The sequence below is a fragment of the Pseudopodoces humilis genome, chromosome 1 (genome assembly GCF_049639895.1).
Source record: "Pseudopodoces humilis isolate 2021_Gansu_Grassland_sample_001 chromosome 1, ASM4963989v1, whole genome shotgun sequence".
Classification (NCBI taxonomy): domain Eukaryota; kingdom Metazoa; phylum Chordata; class Aves; order Passeriformes; family Paridae; genus Pseudopodoces; species Pseudopodoces humilis.
In genome coordinates this window covers 126,664,080-126,681,527 of record NC_142200.1, presented here as the reverse complement: position 1 = coordinate 126,681,527, position 17,448 = coordinate 126,664,080, and the positions used below count along the sequence as shown (strand labels likewise).

The following is a 17,448-nucleotide window of genomic DNA, read 5'->3' as shown; positions in this document are numbered from 1 at the left end:
TGTAGCAGGGTAGGCCATTTATTCACACAGCCTGGTAGGCTGTAGAGAAGCAGACGAATGAAAAGTGCATAATGGAAGCTTTTAGTTGTATAAAGCTTGCCCAACCACCTCTCACTGCTGCAGGACTGCATGAACAAGAAGAGTCTTGACTCTGAAAAGGAAACCAGCATTTCCCACTTGGTGTGTTCAAACTTTCCCTCACAAGACCTCATAGCTCAGGCTGGTCTCTGAAGTGCTAAAGCCACCTAGTGGTAGGCTGCTCCACTGGGCACGGGTACGTAACGTTTTACAGAGTATATGTACATATACAAAACACTGATTTTCTAAAGCAGAATAGAGCAAAATAGTTTTAAATGTTAGGAAAATATGCATGCAGTTATTAAGAATGACATTTGATTCTACTGAGCACTTAAATAGTGGTGATAGACAGGGCATGGTATTGTGCCACATGGATCTTGTGTTCTGTTTGCTGTATGAGACTATTTCCTACTTCAGAAGGCCTCCTTCCCAGTGAGAATAACTGTGTCACTGTCTTGTAGGTGGGGAGGGAAAAAAAATAGATCCTCTGTTAACTTGATCATCCCTCCAGTTTGTAGTAAGTTCAAAGTCTAAGTTTTTGAAACATACTCCTTGACTGAAAAAAGAGATGTCTATAAGTAAGCACAAAGCTAGCAGTCTTATTAAGGCACTAAATCTAACTTCTAAACCTAAAATCAGTTTGTACAAAAGTTTAATGAACATGGCTATGGCTTACTTAAAATACTTTGAAATACTTTATTAATTCCCAGAGAATATTTCTAAGGTTCAATTTTACTTTAAATGTGTTACCTCAAGTGATGCAAAAATTTTGCTAACTGTTGTAAGTAGCCTGGATAGTAACAAAATTGGGGACTGTTGGAAGTTCCTGTGGTTAGTCACCATGAAAAGCTGGCTGAATCCTGCTACTGCTGCTTAGACTCCAACCAAGAATAAAGGCTGTGATGGGACTTTAACTGTGCTTGAAGCCCCCAAGTGTAATTAGACATCTTGCAAGTGTTTAGAATCAGTGCAAAGGCAAGAACCTTGTACACCACTTTGTTAGATTTAACTATGTCAGGTAAAACAGAACAGGAGTCATGACATATCACTGAAAATAGCACTCATATAATGCTGACACAAATGGTTAAATGCAGTGAATTTTTTTATTGGTGAAGATATCATTTTCAATATGCAAAATAATCCCCATTCAATAATTTTATATCAAAGCAAATTAAAAAAATCATTATATTGAAACCCCACCAAATTTTTTCCATACAAATTTCCTGTAATATATCCTAGAACCTCTACCAACTAGAAAAGGATACTTACAGAATTTGAGTTTCTGACAAGTCTGATTTTGCAAGAAAACACTCCTCATAGATGTGAAAGGGTTAAATATATACAGTGGGACATTCTCATTTGTTTTCCTTGCTGAATAAATACTTTTTTAAAGAACATACTCTCCATAGGCAATACTTAGCACATGTAACAGTGTCTTTTCAGTATATTTGTTGAAAATAAATGCAACTGTTACTATGCTGCCAGACAAGAAACCACTGTTGTCTGCTCTGAAGCCCTAAATATATGCTAATAAAAATCAAGTGTTCCTGCCAGTACCAAACGGGAAGTATTCAGGGAATTCATGAATAATTTTTAGTGCTTCATTGTAGAGTTCCAGATCTGAAAAATGGCAAAGAAAATGGTTATAATGCATAAGCTCAAGTCACTGACAACATTCAAGTGCTGCTTATTTTAAAGCAGTAGTGTTGAGTGATCCCAGTCTCCCTCCAGCTCTCTCCCATTTTCCCACAGCAGGAACACTCATTGCTTGTTTTTTGGAGGGTTACTTCTAAGCCTGCCAGCTGCACAACTACACAAGGTCCAGGGCAAGGTGAGAACCACACAGTCAGGAGTGGGAGAACAATCATGCCACAGCAATGATCTAGACTGGCTCCAATATTGAGTCACTCCCTACAGTTAAACCACTAAATTTGGTACAGAAATTTTCTCATGACACTCTTCTACACCCTGCTCCTTATCTGGCAGTTTGAAGAAAGACCTTCACTGTAAAATGGTAACTAGGCTTTCCCTTCTTATTGACTGAAGACAAGTTCAGAACTAAAAATTAATTTGCCATAATGTATATTCTTACTTACCAAATGAACTTTTATCTTCTCTGAACTGGACGTATGATGCACACATGATGGTTGCCTGATTTGTTACTCTTCCTACCACTTCAATAACTCCTGAAATCTCCTCATCCAGCTAGAAAACATACCAAAAATGAAGTTAGTAACACTAAATTAGCTGCTGTCTTTACTGCACAGCTAGGAATTCTCCACAACTGATGGTTTGTTCATGACAGATTGTTCCATGTCAAACAATACAGTACTACGGAACAGCCCTGTCACCCTCCCCCACAAAAACCTTGATCCACTTAAAGATTTACAGGTTTTGTAATAGCTAATTCAATACCAACAAAAAAAAAAGATAAAAAAGACATCCAAGGAGAGATACTGGTTCATAAGTATATAAAACTGTGTCATTTAATCAATGAACAGAGACTAATCTAGGACACAGAGAGACAACAATTCTGATTTTAATGCACTGCATTCAAATCTGTGTCAATTATAGAACTCCATAAGAGTTAAGGAGGTATCACACATTCCAGAGAGCAGTTCCAGTATTCCACATTCAGGGGTATATCTAGAAATAATTTCTTAAGTAATCTGTCAGTAAGTGTTCAGAATACGAAGATACTGTCACTAATAAGCCTTTGGTTGAACAAAGGAAAAAAAAGCTAAAAATTATATCTTACACCAAAAAAACACAGCTTGAATGTTGTTTTTGTTTTTTAAGATACAAATTTTAACAGTGCAGTACTATTTTGGTAATGCTCTTCCAACATCTAAGTTTTATTTTTTACTTTCTAGTAAGTCTTCTGTAATAATTCCCTCCCCATAATTTTGGGGTCCTCTGTTGAAAGAGGGAATTGTGCATGCACAAATATATTGATATATTTATATACAGATATATTGAAAGGGAAAAAAGTTAGAAAGCATTTTGATTAACAAATCTATTAGTTTCCCCACTGACATTGGGTGAACTGGAGAGATGAACCTGGACTTCCTAGCCTCACTTTTTTTTGCACACACCAGCTTCTCCCAAGGCAGTGGAACACAGACTGAAGTGCCCAGCACTATAGCTTTGCATTCATGGAATTCAACCACTTATACTGCTAGAGAAAATATTATAGAACCATTGGTCAGATGCTAACATCTGAATTTCTAACAACGCAAGGCAGGAAATGTTTTCACAAACTCAAGAAAGAGGTAAGAGACATTTTGTTGCAGTTTGACGTCAGCAATCTTCACATTTATAAGATAAAACTCTGCCAGATTTAACTGCATTTTTCATCAACAAGGACGGACTCGTCTTGAAAGACTGAAAGAGTACCATATACAGTTATTTCCCAAGGAAATGGCAAGGTTTCTCAGCGTTTAACAACTCATTTGGAGAAAAAGATGTAAATATACACATGCACTGAGTCAAGCTAGAGCATTTGCCATCACAATTAAAATAATTGTTTCATTACAGCACTTCTTGGTGAAAAAAACAAAATCAGAAGAGAATGCTGAAATGTTATTCCTTTAGTGGTAGGTGATAACAAAGGAAGCAGGATTTTATTCAGTAGTTCTAACTATATCTTATACCCATTTCATTAATTGCTTGGGGTTTTTTTAAGAAAGAATGCTTCAAGCTAACTATGGAGTTTCCTGAAACACTATGACAAGTGTTCTACGAAGATGTAGCAATGTTAAAAAAACATTTGAAAACACCATGTTCTTTTTGGTAATAGAAGTGATAAGGAAATGGGAAGAAAGACAGAAATTAAAATAAAGCTAATAAACGTAGTGGAATATATTATACTGTGAACAACTAATAGAGAGCCAAACAGGGATGTGTCTGACAAGGAATGAGTTGTCTCTTAACACTAGCTGAAAACTGATGAAGACCAAGGCAGCTCATGGGTAAGAAGACTGCAGGTTAGCTAAAAGATACAAGAAAGAAAGGCAATGAAATACAGGTGGAAAAACTCAAAACATGGAAGGCATGTACAGGTTTCAGAAGAGACAAAATCTCGGGAATCCACAAGGGGCGACATCAAGTATTTCCAAAGCATTCCTTAACTTACAGGCTCGCTCAGCTCCACAGTCGTGTGCTTTCCGAGTCCGTCTGTAAGCACAAGAAGCTTCCCGCTAGGATGAATCTACAAAAGAACATTTAAGTCTAGAAAATACATTAGGCCTGTGCGCTCCCAAGGCACCTGGAAGCGCCACAGCTTTGGCCGCCTCAGCAGTTCTTTCCCTCTAAGATCCGGCCGCCTCCCCCCCAGCTCCGGCCGCCTGGAGCTGCCGAGCTGCCCGAGGTACGGCGCCAGCCCCGCTCCCAGACCCCGCCGAGCGCCCCGCGGACCTTCTCGACGCGCCCCACGAAGCAGACGGGCTGCCCGATGTGCTGCGCCAGCTGCCCCGTGGCGATGCGCGGCCGCGGCACCTCGTGGATGTCACCCATGGCCGGCGCCGCTTCCCGCCTTCCGCCGAGGGAGGGACGGCGGCCCGGGAGCGGGGAGGCCGGGGCGGGACTTCCCTTCCGCCTGAGGCGACCCGGAAGCGGAGGCGGAGGTTGGTGAGAGCGGCGGCGGAGGCAGCGGGAGGGTGGGTGACGGAGGGGCGGCTGTCGATGCTGCCGCGGCGGGGAGGGCGGCGGGGCCGAGCCCCGGGGAGGCCGGGGGAACCGGCCGTCAGCTTCTAGCCTTGTCCTATCATTTAATCCTTTTAAATCGCCCCGTATTTCCCCTACCCGGCGTTTCCCTCTCCCTTCAGATACTGGTTCCGCTCAGGTGTAATTTGGCACCGTGCCCTGGCAGACGAGGGCGAAAGGCGTCCTGGGGTGCGTCACGCACAGTGCAAACAGAGGCGATTATCCCGCTGTAGTTAGCGCTGGTGTGGCCTCACCTGGAATATTGAGTAGTTCTGGGCTCCACAGCTACATCCAGAGGAGGGAATCAAAGCTGTTGAAGACAGTGTCCTGTGAGAAACAGCTAAGGACTTCGGGTTTGCCTAGTTCGGGAAAAGGAGTCTGAGGGTTGTCCTTATCATCCTACGGCTTCCTGAGGAGGGGAAGTGGAGACGACATGCTGATCTCTTCTCCCTGGTATTCACTGGATATCCCAGGGTACGCGGGAATGATTCAAAGCTGCACCTGAAGAGGTTTAGGTTGAACATCAGGAAGCATTTCTTTTCTGAGAGGGTGGTCAAACACTGGAAGAAGCTTTCTGGAGAGGTGGTCGATGCCCCAAGCCTGTCAGAGTTTAGGAGGCATTTGGACAATGCCCTAATAACATGCTTTAGCTTCTGATCGTCCCTCAAGTGATCAGGCAGTTGGACCAGAGAATCATTGTAGATTCTTTCCAACTGAGCTATTCTGTTAATTTAATTTTATTTCATTGTTGAGATTGAGCTGGTACTCAGTCTCCAGGTTTAGAACAACTGATGGATGTAAGATAAATACAGCATCTGGACATGGCACTTGCCATGCATCTTGCCTTTTTCCCAATCGATCCCTGGCATGGAGAGGTTCCTTCCAATTGTTCTTGTGGCAAAGGCAACTCACATATCCCAATCTGCATGTGATGTGGTGTTGCCAGCAGATCGAGGGAGCTGCTGCTTCCCCTCTGCTGTGCACTGGTGGGGCACCCAGAGTGCAGGGTGCGAGGACACATGTGGACGTACTGGCGAGAGGCCAAAGAAGGGTCACAACAATGATTAAGAGACTGGACCATCTTATATATGGAAAAAGACTGAGAGAGCTTCAACTGTCTGGCCTAGAGAAGAGAAGGCTCAGAGGGCTCTTATTAATGAGCCCTGAAGGAAGAGGGCAGTCAGGCTTTATTTACTCATGCCCAGTGAAAGGAACAGAGGCAAACGGTACAAACTGAAACACAGGAGATTTATCAGGGAATGCTTTTGTCACTGTGAGAGTGACCAGGCATTGGTACAGGTTGCCCAGAGAGGTTGTGGGGTCTCCATCCTTGGAGGTACTCAAAAGCCACCTGGATGTGGTCCTGAAGAACGAGCTCTAAGATGGTTCTCCTTAAGCAGGGGGTTGGACAAGGGGGCCTCTAAAGGTCCGTTCCAACTGCGGCCATTCTGTGGTTGTGATTTAATTTTCTTTTCCAGGACTGGTGTTTCAGGAAATACTTGGGAAAATCTAACTCTGCTCTGGCTTAAAAGGGCAATCGCAAAACTGCCCATGTGCTGACTGTCTCTTCTAAGCAGCCAAGGGCCAGTTCAGCTTGCTAACCAGTACCAAGTGGTTTTTGTTAGTTGGCTGGTGTGGTGTTGTTATACGGCAGTAGCTTGTGTCAGCTTGCCAGGGAAACAAACTACTGCCAGAAGCTGTGCAGAGCCATCATGTGACCAGAGTGTGCTCTGGAGTTAAATCTTATATGAGATTTAGCTGCATGTCATCCCCCCAGTGTCACCGTGACATTCACCTGTTCAGTATTTTATTTGCAAGAGAATATCCTCATCTCCACAGCATATCTTCAGAGATTTGAAAGGACAGATCTCGTCACTGTAGCTGTTGGAGCAAGGTGCACAGCGGCCCTTCTAGGGCTGAAGGGTTTGAAGGGTCAGCGGCTAGAAAAACATGTACAAGTTCTTACAAATGCTTGTCTGTATCACACTTAGCAGCTGTTGAAGGTTTGCATTCAAAAGAAAATTGTTTGAAAACAGTAGGCTTCAGCCTATCGAGTATTGTGTTTCATTAACACCTAGCTTTCTCTTTTTGCATTTCCTGTCTTCAGGGTTTTGAATGTTTACATCAGTTTAAGTGCTGTTATTTCACTCCTGGCTTTGTTTTTTGTCACCTGTGCTTTTATTGTCTGACTTGGTTGTGGCTGATTTTTTATGATTCAGTCTCTTCAAATGTTTTTATACTATGGTAATTTGGGTTATATAGTTCTTGTATTTCTGCTTTCCTGAAATTTTACAAAAACATTAAAAATAAATCCTAACATTTTATGTAATACAGAAAAAAACGTTGTTAATGTTTCATTATACATATGTCCCTTTTTTTAAAATGTGGTTTTCTTGTGATACTTTCCATTCTTCTCTTTTCAAGAAATACAAATTAAAGAACCATGACTAATGTTAATTCTAGAGAAAAGAAATTATATGCCTTTTTTTTCCTTCTTCACATAGTAACTTAGACTAGGCCAAAAGTTTAAACTGTTCTTTTGGTGTCACAGAGAAATATTTTCAACACGCATGTTCCTGACTCTTAAACTGGTTGTTTTCATGATGAGAGGGATTGTACAGGGCTGTAAGCATCTTGCTCTTTTTCTGATTGTTGCTTTCTTGGTGAATCACAGCAGATGGTAGTGTGGAAGTGAGATCTGCTCTGATGCTCTCTGTTTTCTTTTTCCATAGATTGTACATCTTAAGCTGCTAGATGTGAAATTATTCCAGTTCTTTCTTTAAGGTCAGTTTTGTGTCTTCTTCTGTCCTCATTTCATCATTTATGTAATTACTGGCAGTGCCACTGCAATTTTGCCTTGCTGTATTACTGGGCATTGTCTCTTCATCTTAGTCTGCATCTTTGGTGTTTTTCACATTAAATTATGATTCTCCCCAAGTGTTGAGAACATTCAGAAAAGGCTGAAAAGTAATGGTAAATATACTAAGATCTTTGTTGCATAGAAAAATTTTATTTGATTTAACATATTGGTTTGGCTCAAAGGTCGCCCATAGATCTTGTCAAAGGAGACTGACAAAGTGCAGGAGGAATAAATTAACCCCTTTGTGCAGCTCTGTAACTCATCTTTGTCCAGTGCCACGTAGGTTCTCAGAGCCTCACAGAAAGACAAAATATTTTTTGCAGCCTCACAGAATTGCTGTAGCTCAGAGCTTATTATTTGCTAATGACTGAAGCTGTGCCAAAAGCATTATTCTTAGCTATCAGCGATTGTGTTCACTTTTTTTTGTGAGAGAGGAAACATGAGGAGGAAGGGAATTGCATATTCCTACCAAGGGAGATTTTTATCTTTAGGCAGTGAATTCAATTTCAGGTCTCCTATAGAAATAAAATTAATCCCATCTGGAAGGGAAAAGTGCTGTGCTATGTAGGAGAAATGACTGCAAGAATGTGGTACTATCTCTGAATGGTGGGTGTATTTTCTGTGATTTTGTGCTGACAGCTTTTTTTTAAAAAAACACAACTAACTGCTTTTTTTCCTCAAGTCTGTATGACCATGCATCCAAATCCCAAAACTTCAAATTTTAATTTTTACTCTGGAATGAAACTTAGATGAAGCTGGTTGTTCTGAGCTTTCATTACCTGAAACCTCATCTTATCTACAAGTAGTAAAACTGCAGCCTGATTCTGCAAGTGCTTAAACTGTGTCCTTATCTTCAAGAACAAGAGTGTTTCCATTCAGCTGTGTGTTTCTTTGTTGGATAGGGGCTTTGTTCTGTTTTTAACATGTGATTCAATAAATTTAGTGGTTGCATTTCCCGTTGCTGGGGAGATTTATGTTTACTTTTGAAGTAGCACAGTTGATGAGATTCTTAAAAGAGCATCACAAATGCATTGCCTGTCTACAGTCTTTCCCTTACCCATGCTCTACTGTATGTAGCTGTTTTTTGTTCCTGTGCCCCCTCTGGTTTTTTAGTCATTTGTTTTTCTGTTCTTACTTAATAGTGTGTTCAACAAAGCTACTGAAATGCTGAAAGTAGTAGTTGTTGAACTCTTCCTTCCACATACTTACAAAGACCTGAGATCTACAAGCACAACTTTTGTTTCTAAGAGGTTGCTAGAGAAGGAAACACTAAACATGTTAGTCTTTTTAATATGTGGTTTTATATCACCTCTCCACATTCACAGTCACAAAATAGGGCAGGTACTATTTCCTTAGGGCTGGGCTGGTGATTTTAACAGCATAAGGACTTGAAGCCTGAGCTTAGGATGTACTTTTGTTCATTTTGTTTGGTTTTCTGCTTCAAACAAACCTATATGTGGGTTTTGATTTTGATTTGGTTTGGTATTGGTTTTTTTGTTTTGCTTTCTGTTAGAGAAATACTGCTGGCAGTGGAATTAATCTACTTCAGAAACAGAAAATTCAAAAAAAAGATCAATACTTATGTATGTAGATAAGATGAATTCTTTGGGTTTTAGAAAAAAATGGGATACTGTCAACAAAAATAAAAAATCTAGTATGTGAAAGTGCTTGTAACATTAATTTGGCTTGATCAAATTGTCCTGATTGCTAATTTACTCTGAATTTAAATGCCTATTGTCTTTAAAGCAGTGAAGTTTAGGTATGTTAAATATGCAGGATTTAAAAGACTAAAAGTGCATGGTTCCCTATACAAGTCTTTTGTGCCATGTATATACTGATTAAGATGCTTTTCTTTGTGCAAGAAAGAAGGGAAGGGGGACATTATGTGATAGAGCTGAAAACTGTACAATAATGCAGATCTCAAAAGAGAAAAAGTGTGATTGGAGCAACTGCAGCTCTGGCACCTCAAGTGACTGGAATCTGAGCCTTTACCTAAACTATCTGTAAGATTGTGCACATCAAGTTGATTTTGCTTCTTGTTGTTGCACACTTAAGATGAAGGTAAAATTGCATTTTAAACTGTTCCACAACTGCCTCTCCTTCATACATCATTGGAGCAGAAACCTGACTCTTGAGCATTACAGCACAGGTTTTTACCACTTGAGCTATGGGACTGACAACCCTAATTGGTAGCAGGAGAAGACTTATTCCCTGAGGGCTGAAAAAGGAATATGCTGCTGGCGCCATGTGTTGAGCCTGGGTGTGGGGGGAGGTAAGGAATAAATGAGATAATTAGGAGTTTCTACTGTGTAATCTCCACGGAACTGGAAATATCAGTATTTCTCTTGCTAAGGTAGGAGAACAAGCGAAAAGGAATAGCGTGCTGTTAACTAACATTTTTTAAAAATTACTGTATTCTGGGATTGGATCACAGAATGGTTTGTTCTGTTCTTGTGCACATTAATGTAGTTTATTTGGTGGCTAGAAGTTGCACTGTGTCAGCATAAGCAAGCAGTAGCTGGCCAGGCTGTGGGGTATTCAGTCTTCAAGTCTCAGGTATCAGGCCACAGTTTGAATAGTTGCTGCTTTTGCCATGATCTATTTATACACTGTTCCTGAAAGCCAGTGCTTGCACTTCCTACAGGACTTTCTGGAGTGTGTGATTGCTTGTAACGGCAGAATTTTAGGCAGTTTATATGAATAGTCAGTACTGAGTTGCCACAGGTCCCTGGCCAGGGCAAAAAAAGGTCTTGTTTATTGTATCTTGTATTGTATATGAATATTTGGGTAGGGAACGAAGAAATCCAGCAAATAGTTAATCTAGGATTTTATTATTTTTTTCCTTAATCTGCACATTTCACAGTAGCACTCTTCACTCTTTCCCACATTCTAAAGATTCTTCTTTGTTAAATTTAGTGTGAAATAATGTTACTGAAACTTGACCCTGTATATGTCTTTAATTCTTTACCCTGGAGTCCTTTCCTCTGTTGGAGGTGTATATTAGGGTTGCTATTGGGTTGTCAGTCCCTTCTCATTAATGTGTTGATGTCTGCAAAATAAATCAGGATTCTGCTCCTCAAATTCTGCTTCAAAATTGAAATTACATTATTCCACTTTTCCCAATTTTATATGGGTATTTTGGTAGAGCAGATATCTGCATGCCTTTATTTAAGCCTTCCTCTTTGTGTCCAGCACATAATGTGTTTCAGCCAGACCACAGGCTGCTCCATAGGTTGGTGTTGTCCAGGGGTCCAAGTTCAGCCTTCGAGGGACCCTCATGGGCCCCTTCATGGGTTTTTAGTATGACTTTGTCCTATTTAAGTTACTCAGAATTGCTTCTATGTAGTCTTCCAGTCCTGAGAGAGAAGGGATAATGAGCATTTTCTTTTGCAGTCCATGTTTTTATGTCAATTGTTTCCTTGTTTTCTTCTAGCAATGGAGTTCTTAGCTACCTTGGAAGAGTCTTTTAATGATTTGTTGTTGCAAAAAATTTGCTACAAATGGTTTCGCTGCTTTTTCTTTTAAGGAAATCATTGGTAACTGTTAATTAAATATACTCAACTGTTAGGCAGTCCTTAAGATTGCAGACTGGGAAACTGAAAATAGTTAGCACTGTCTTTGAAGAGAAAGCTTGTCTAATAACAATACAAAGTAGCAGAAAAATACGAAAACATTCTGGATAAAGGCTGAAAGGGGTTTCCATCTTTAATTTTCATTGAGAACAGTTGAATTTTTTTTTATTGTTTGTTTGTTTGTGTTTTTTTGATGATTCCACTTCATTCATAACTTTGTATAAAAGCTTTTTGTACTTCACTGTCCTCTTGCCTGTTGAAGTAAATTGCTACCTCAACAAGGTAATCTGTCAAAATGCCTGATATTTCAAATTGGGTAATAAAGATTAGGTATGTGGCCTCACTACATACATATGGTCTGTTATGTGAACTTATTCAATAGTTCCGTTCAGTAGAATGACTAGATTGGAGGAGACCTCCAAGATCATCGAGTCCAGCCTCTGCCCTAACACCACAACTAAACCATGGTGCTGAGTGCCATATCCAGTCTTTTTTTAAACACATCCAGGGATGGTGACTCCACCACCTCCCTGGGCAGACCATTCCACTACTTTATTATTCCTTCCACGAAAAACCTTTTCCTAGTATCCAACCTATATTTCCCTTGATGCAGCTTAAGACTGTGTCCTCTCATTCTGTCAGTTGCTGCCTGGAGAAAGAGACCAGCCCCCACTTGCCTACAACCATCTCTCAGGGGGTTGTAGAGATTGGTAAGGTCACCTCTGAGTCTCCTTTTCTCCAGGCTAAACAACCCCAGCTCCCTCAGCCGTTCCTCACAGGGTCTGTGTTCCAAACCCCTCACCATCCTTGTTCCCCTTATTGTAAATTCTGTTATTATATGTTTATTTAACATGTTTTGTCTTCACTTAGATAACACCTTAGAAGACAAAAAGAACCCAAAGAGACCATGTTCAGCTTCTTCCGGAAAAGTCAAGATTCGAAGAAGGTTACAGTGCCAGAGAGAGAAGCAGATGGATTTGTTATTGTGGGTAAGTGGGGCTTCAGTATAAAGTGATTCTTTCATCTTTGAAATTTTGATCTTGAAGTTTCTTTGAGATGTTTAGACTAAATGAAATGTTAAGAGAAGCCCTGATAAAATTTTTTCAGTATCCTTACTTTTCCTGACAAAGTTAATTTTCCTAGTCTGCTCATTTGGACTAAATTGCTGAATATTTTTTTACATAGGTCTGAACTCATATTCAGGAGCACTGAAAATGTAGTTTCATGTTTTCCTTTCATGCTGAGTGGGGAGAAGTTACATTCTTACAAAAACAGGAAAGGTTAAAGTTTAGGCTTCTAGCTTTATGATTAGAGTTGTGGGAAGGGAGTATCTTACTGCAGTTGTTAAAGGACTGGCTTTTATTCAGGTTTCTTCCTTTCCATTTTACTCATAGACTTCTTATATTAGAAGCCAAGAAGTGCCGGTGTATTTCTGGTCATGGTGAATGTAGATACATTGTCTCAGAACCTGACTTTTAGTTTGATAAAAATTAAACAGTTTAGGGCTTTCAAAGTTTTCTTATTCAAAAACTAATCTGAAGTATACACACCTGTGAATTGGCTACAAGTGGAGCTCTGATCAAGCTCTTTCACAGTTTTGCAGGTTGGCTTAAGTGTGCAGAAGAGAAAAAAAATATTGTTGTTACACTGAAACTGATCCTTTTTTCTCTTTTGACTATTTGTTTTCCTCCTTGTGAATCTGTCATCAGTAGTCAGCTTCTGCTGCTCTGATTTACTGACTTTCTTATCAGGAATCTTACAGTGTTTCTCTGTTTAAGTGTTACTTCTTGAGCATTTTCAAGTCACAAAAGCCTCTAGAATATTGAAGTCTAACAGTACAAGAGACTTGGAACCCTTTCGTAGAGAACTTAGATTTTTGGCAAAAGTTCTCCATTAAAACAAACTTGTTTCACATCTGTGACTGTGTTGTCATGCTTAATGGCTATCTTCCACTAGATTCTGTTCACCTGCAGCAGTTTTGATGGCTACATCAAGTCACTCCAGCATTTGCATTGTGGAAGGGTCAAAGGAGACACATCATCATCCCCAAAAAGTCTGGAGATCATTTAGCATTTCAGTTTCTGTAATAGGCAGAATTCTGCACCCAAATGTTGCTATGTCCCACAGTTGCTGGTCCTGATTCTGCATTCAATTTGGCTTCATTCTTTTTTCCTGAAATACTGTCAGTGACTATTTAAATTTTGTTCACATAAATTCACATAAAATTAATTGTTAAATATAAACTTAAGAACGATCAATTTTATTTGAGTCTTTTTTAAAATTTATTATTATTTTTTTTTTTGCTCAGATGGAAGTTAATTTAGCTGTCTGCAATGAAATGGACTCTGGCACTGGGCAGAAGAACTGCCATCAACCTTATCAGTGAAGCATATCACTGTCTTGCAAGACACATGTAATTGCAGAATTACGGGTTAGGACTTAAGTAGATATTTATCTGGAAGGGGTGTTTTTGTCTAGGAATAGTGTCAGTGGAAAAAAAAAAACCCAAACCACAACACTTAGCCATTCTGTTAGTTACTATTTTGTTACTCAGATGGAATGTTCTGAAGCTTTTCTAAACTGGTGTAAAATATTCTGGAAATTCAATAGTAAATATTTTTAACATGTCTCAGCAGCAGGTTTCTAGGACCATTTATGTGAATATTATTATAGGCAGTGAACACTCTTGGAGGGGGTGAAAATTTAATTTCTTACATTTTATGTTGGTTCTTAAACCCAGTCTTTCATTCAGAGCATATAAGAACAAAAAGCTTAGTTCACCAATATCCTGTGGACATAGGAGGAATATTTCTGTATTGGTTGATATTTGAAAAAGCGAGAAGAAAAGTCAGTGCTTTACACAGCTATTGCCCTGTCAAATGTGAAGATGATTTTTTTCTTTTCATAACTTCTCCAAATCCTGTTATAAATTTCTATATTTGAAATCTACCTTTCCTTGTAAAGTACCAATGCATTTGGGAATTCACTGTCTGACTAGAAAGGTGACTCATAAAAACAGAATCAACAAAACCAACTTTGCAGCCTAGCAGCTGAAAGAAATACTCTATTTTAGCTTTTGGGGTAAATATTGCATGTATGGGAGTAAAGCAAAAATAATTTGTAATTCCCTCTCTACAAAATAAATATAAAATATAGTTTCTTAGAAGAGATTAAAACATTTTCATGTCTAACTACCAGTTCACTTATTTTCTGGATACTGGTCATCTCATCTCTTAATGAAGTGGTAAAAATGGTGCTTGTTCTGTAACAAGCAGAACTATTACTCTGAAAAGGGAAACGATGCTTATGAAATAGGCATAATGTGCAGTTGGTTTTGATGAGTGAATCAAATGCAGAAATATGGAAAAATGTTTCAGGGGCTTTCCTGATCATCACAAATTGTTTTTAATGTTAACATTATGAAAGCCAGAATTAAGAAAACAAGTAATTTTCAGTTAGCTTGGAAATCTTGGAGAGTAGTAGTTCTTTAGGAATTTCTCATGTTTTGTGGCTTTCGTAATATAAAATAAATTCCAGCCTACCATTCATTCCTATTGTTGCTAGCCATGGAGAAATATACAGGTTTAACTCTAGCATCTTGGTTTGGCACATAGCTAAAAATCTCCCATCAGTCTCAAAGATCCAAATGTCTTGTCGTCTTAGTCTAGGATCAGGACACTGAGACAGCAATGCTGCTTCCCATGTGTGTTTGGCAAGACAGTCAGAAACTCTGCAAAATCCCTATGGTGCTGATGGTGCAACTGGGGTGGGTAGTGGGTGTTTTTGCTTGAAGCAACTGAAAGATCACAGAGTCATAGAATGATTTGGGTTGGAAACATTTAGTACAACCTGCCTCCATGGGCATGAACATATTTCGATAAATCTTGTTCAAAGCTCTGTGCAGCCTGACTTTGAACACAACTTTTCTGGGTAGCCTATTCCAGTGTCTCATCACCCTCTTCATTAAAAAGATCTTATAAATAACTAAAATCAATTAGAATATTGTCCTGAATGTCCTCTTTCAAAAGGACCGAGAGAAGTTAATTTTGTTTTCACGTATAGTTTAAGAGCCCAGTGTGCAGGGTCTTGTTTACTTTTCCAGACAAAATTGCAGTAAGCCAGAGTGAGGGAGCAGCAAATGCTGGTGGCTCCCCCAGGCAGCTGAGCCTGCAGCTGAGCGAGGTGCCAGGAGTGAAGGGGCTCAGGCAGAGACCTCGCTGAGGAGCAGGGCAGTCCCACACTCCCTGAACAAGGACACCACAGCCTGGGGACAGTGACCAGGGGCAGCCGAGACCGGGACTGCCAGACACGTCTGCAGGGATTAGGCACATCTGAGGCCAGGCCAGGAAGCTGGGTCAGAGGGTTGTGGCCACCCAGGTTCCCAGGCATCCCTGCAGGGTGCTTTTGGCAAGGACAAAGAAATGAGGCTTCTCCCACAGCTCTTTGCCTGGCCCTGATGGATGTGCTCAGGCTGTGTCATGTCTGTGCTGGCCACAGGCACAGAGAGCCAAAGCCCTGGCGCTGGGAAGGCGCCGCTGACCCTGGTGGTGTGCTCAGGGCTGGACAACCAGGAGGGTTGTGTTGTCTCTCACTGTGTCTGGAGGCAGCACAGTTCTCTTAGGAACTCTTGATCTGATCCTTTGCCCATGCCTGAGTTCAAGGCTTTGTTTACTTTTGACTTGTGATTTAAAGGGAAATCTGTTCCATGGATTTAAGAGTTGTTGGGTTTTGCTTGGTTTTCTCTCAGGGATCTTTTTATGTTGTGTATTGGAGTAAATGGTTTGGAGAAGCAGCTCAGTTGCAGGTGCTGACACCTGATTTTTAAACATATTTAACTTCTGTTTCTTCCCTGAACTTAGGACAGCTTTCTCTTTCATTCATAAATTAACATGGGTTTTCAGTTCTGGCCAAAGGCTGTCATTTCAGAGCTCTGCTCCCAGCCTCAGGAGCAGACCTCTTAACAAGTGGTAGGGAGTATTGGTACTTATACAGAGCACTAAAGTGTCACCTAAAGGTTATTTTCTGAGATTCGGCAATTTTGTTATAAAGTTTTTCAATGAGTAAGTACCTAAAGAAAAGTGAGCAGGCACAGGATTCTCATCAGAGTAGATTGACTGTCACAGAGACAGGGAGGCTGTGGTCATGATAAGAAAGTTTGGCAGGAATTTTGTACTGAATATACACTGCTGCACTGTGAACCTCTATTCTTCCTACTGTGCTTTCCTAGATTCATCTAGGAAGGCCATCTAGAATTTGTGAGCAAATTTTGGATTAATGCTTATTTGATAATATTTATCACTATTGGAGTAAGCATGGTTTTTGCCTACCAAGTTTCCTCTCAATAGAAAACAGTCATAAGAAATTAAGTGTTTTGAAATCTCTTCCAAATAAATAGAACAATCTGTGATATTTAAATTAGTCTTGGATTTGTTCAATTAACTAGTGTCCTTTCTGTTTCAATGATAATGTGTGAAGTAAAGAAACTCTGCAGAGCAAATGTGTTCAGGCTTGCACCAGCATCTAAAATATCACAGAAAAGGAGGTGGGAACTACTGTTTTTCATCCTGTGAGATGAAATACAGTATAAGCCGATTATTTCTTCTTTAGTAAAAATACAGAAAAGAACTGGTACTAATACCAGTTGGCAGGTAGAAAATCTGTGAATTTTTTGTAAGAAGTGGGATGTTGTTGATTTCATCATTACGACCTGCTGTCACAAAGTCAGGAACATAATGGGCTGCAAAAAGAATACACAGGGAATTGGATAAATTATGGTGGATGATAGCAGATATTCTTATCTTAAAATTTTGGTCAGGTATGACTTACTCTTTTAAGTTAATCTCAGCAAAGCATTAAAACTTTGGCTTATTTCAAATGTGATACTTGAATGTTCCTCTGATGTATTTAATATCTATATTGTTGAGTTAAATCAGTATATAATTCCTTCGTACGGGATCATCCTCACCCGTAGGCAGGAGTATCCTCACTCATCTGTGAAACCATGAAAAGTATGATTTACATCCAGATGAAAGCTTCCCTTTGTCAACTGCAGTTACATTGCAGAAGAACACCCTAACAAATGGGAAATCTTCTGTATTGAAGATAGAAAAAAGTAAAATAATCAGCCCAAGTTAGCCTTTAGTTCTGAAAATCTGGATTGTTTTTCCAAAGAACAATTTTACATATATTGTTGAACTCCTTAAATGTTTGCCTCTGAGAGAAATGTATATATGT

General features: G+C 39.8%; 2 protein-coding genes across 6 annotated transcripts in view; one reads left to right on the top strand and one right to left on the bottom strand.

Annotated features, from left to right (window-relative positions):
* Positions 1-1,162: 1,162 nt before the first annotated feature.
* On the bottom strand, positions 1,163-4,672 carry RPA3 (replication protein A3). The gene is made up of 4 exons (XM_005518826.3): positions 4,495-4,672; positions 4,214-4,288; positions 2,175-2,283; positions 1,163-1,698 (listed from the first exon to the last, which is right to left on the bottom strand). The coding sequence occupies exons 1-4, from the start codon at positions 4,591-4,593 to the stop codon at positions 1,616-1,618; spliced, it is 366 nt and encodes a 121-aa protein (XP_005518883.2). The 5' UTR covers positions 4,594-4,672; the 3' UTR covers positions 1,163-1,615.
* Positions 4,673-4,681: 9 nt separating this feature from the next.
* Positions 4,682-17,448, top strand: part of UMAD1 (UBAP1-MVB12-associated (UMA) domain containing 1) — a 79,558-nt gene continuing 66,791 nt past the window's right edge. The window contains exons 1-3 of one of the 5 annotated variants that reach the window (XM_014248443.2): positions 4,682-4,703; positions 7,515-7,566; positions 12,085-12,203. In XM_014248443.2, the coding sequence (XP_014103918.1) occupies positions 12,122-12,203 (82 nt within the window). In that variant the 5' untranslated portion in view covers positions 4,682-4,703; positions 7,515-7,566; positions 12,085-12,121. Of the gene's footprint in view, positions 4,737-5,051; positions 5,257-7,514; positions 7,567-12,084; positions 12,204-17,448 lie in introns of those variants that run through there. The other 4 variants (XM_014248444.2, XM_088064795.1, XM_014248445.2 and 1 more) reach the window with 4 other exon arrangements.

Excerpts from the sequence above, each read along its gene's own strand:
- RPA3 (XM_005518826.3), bottom strand. The coding sequence starts at position 4,593 with ATGGGTGACATCCACGAGGTGCCGCGGCCGCGCATCGCCACGGGGCAG. Across the intron at positions 4,289-4,494 it reads TCGTGGGGCGCGTCGAGAAG|ATTCATCCTAGCGGGAAGCT; the intron begins GTCCGCGGGGCG and ends GTTCTTTTGTAG. Across the intron at positions 2,284-4,213 it reads CTGTGGAGCTGAGCGAGCCT|CTGGATGAGGAGATTTCAGG; the intron begins GTAAGTTAAGGA and ends TATGTTTTCTAG.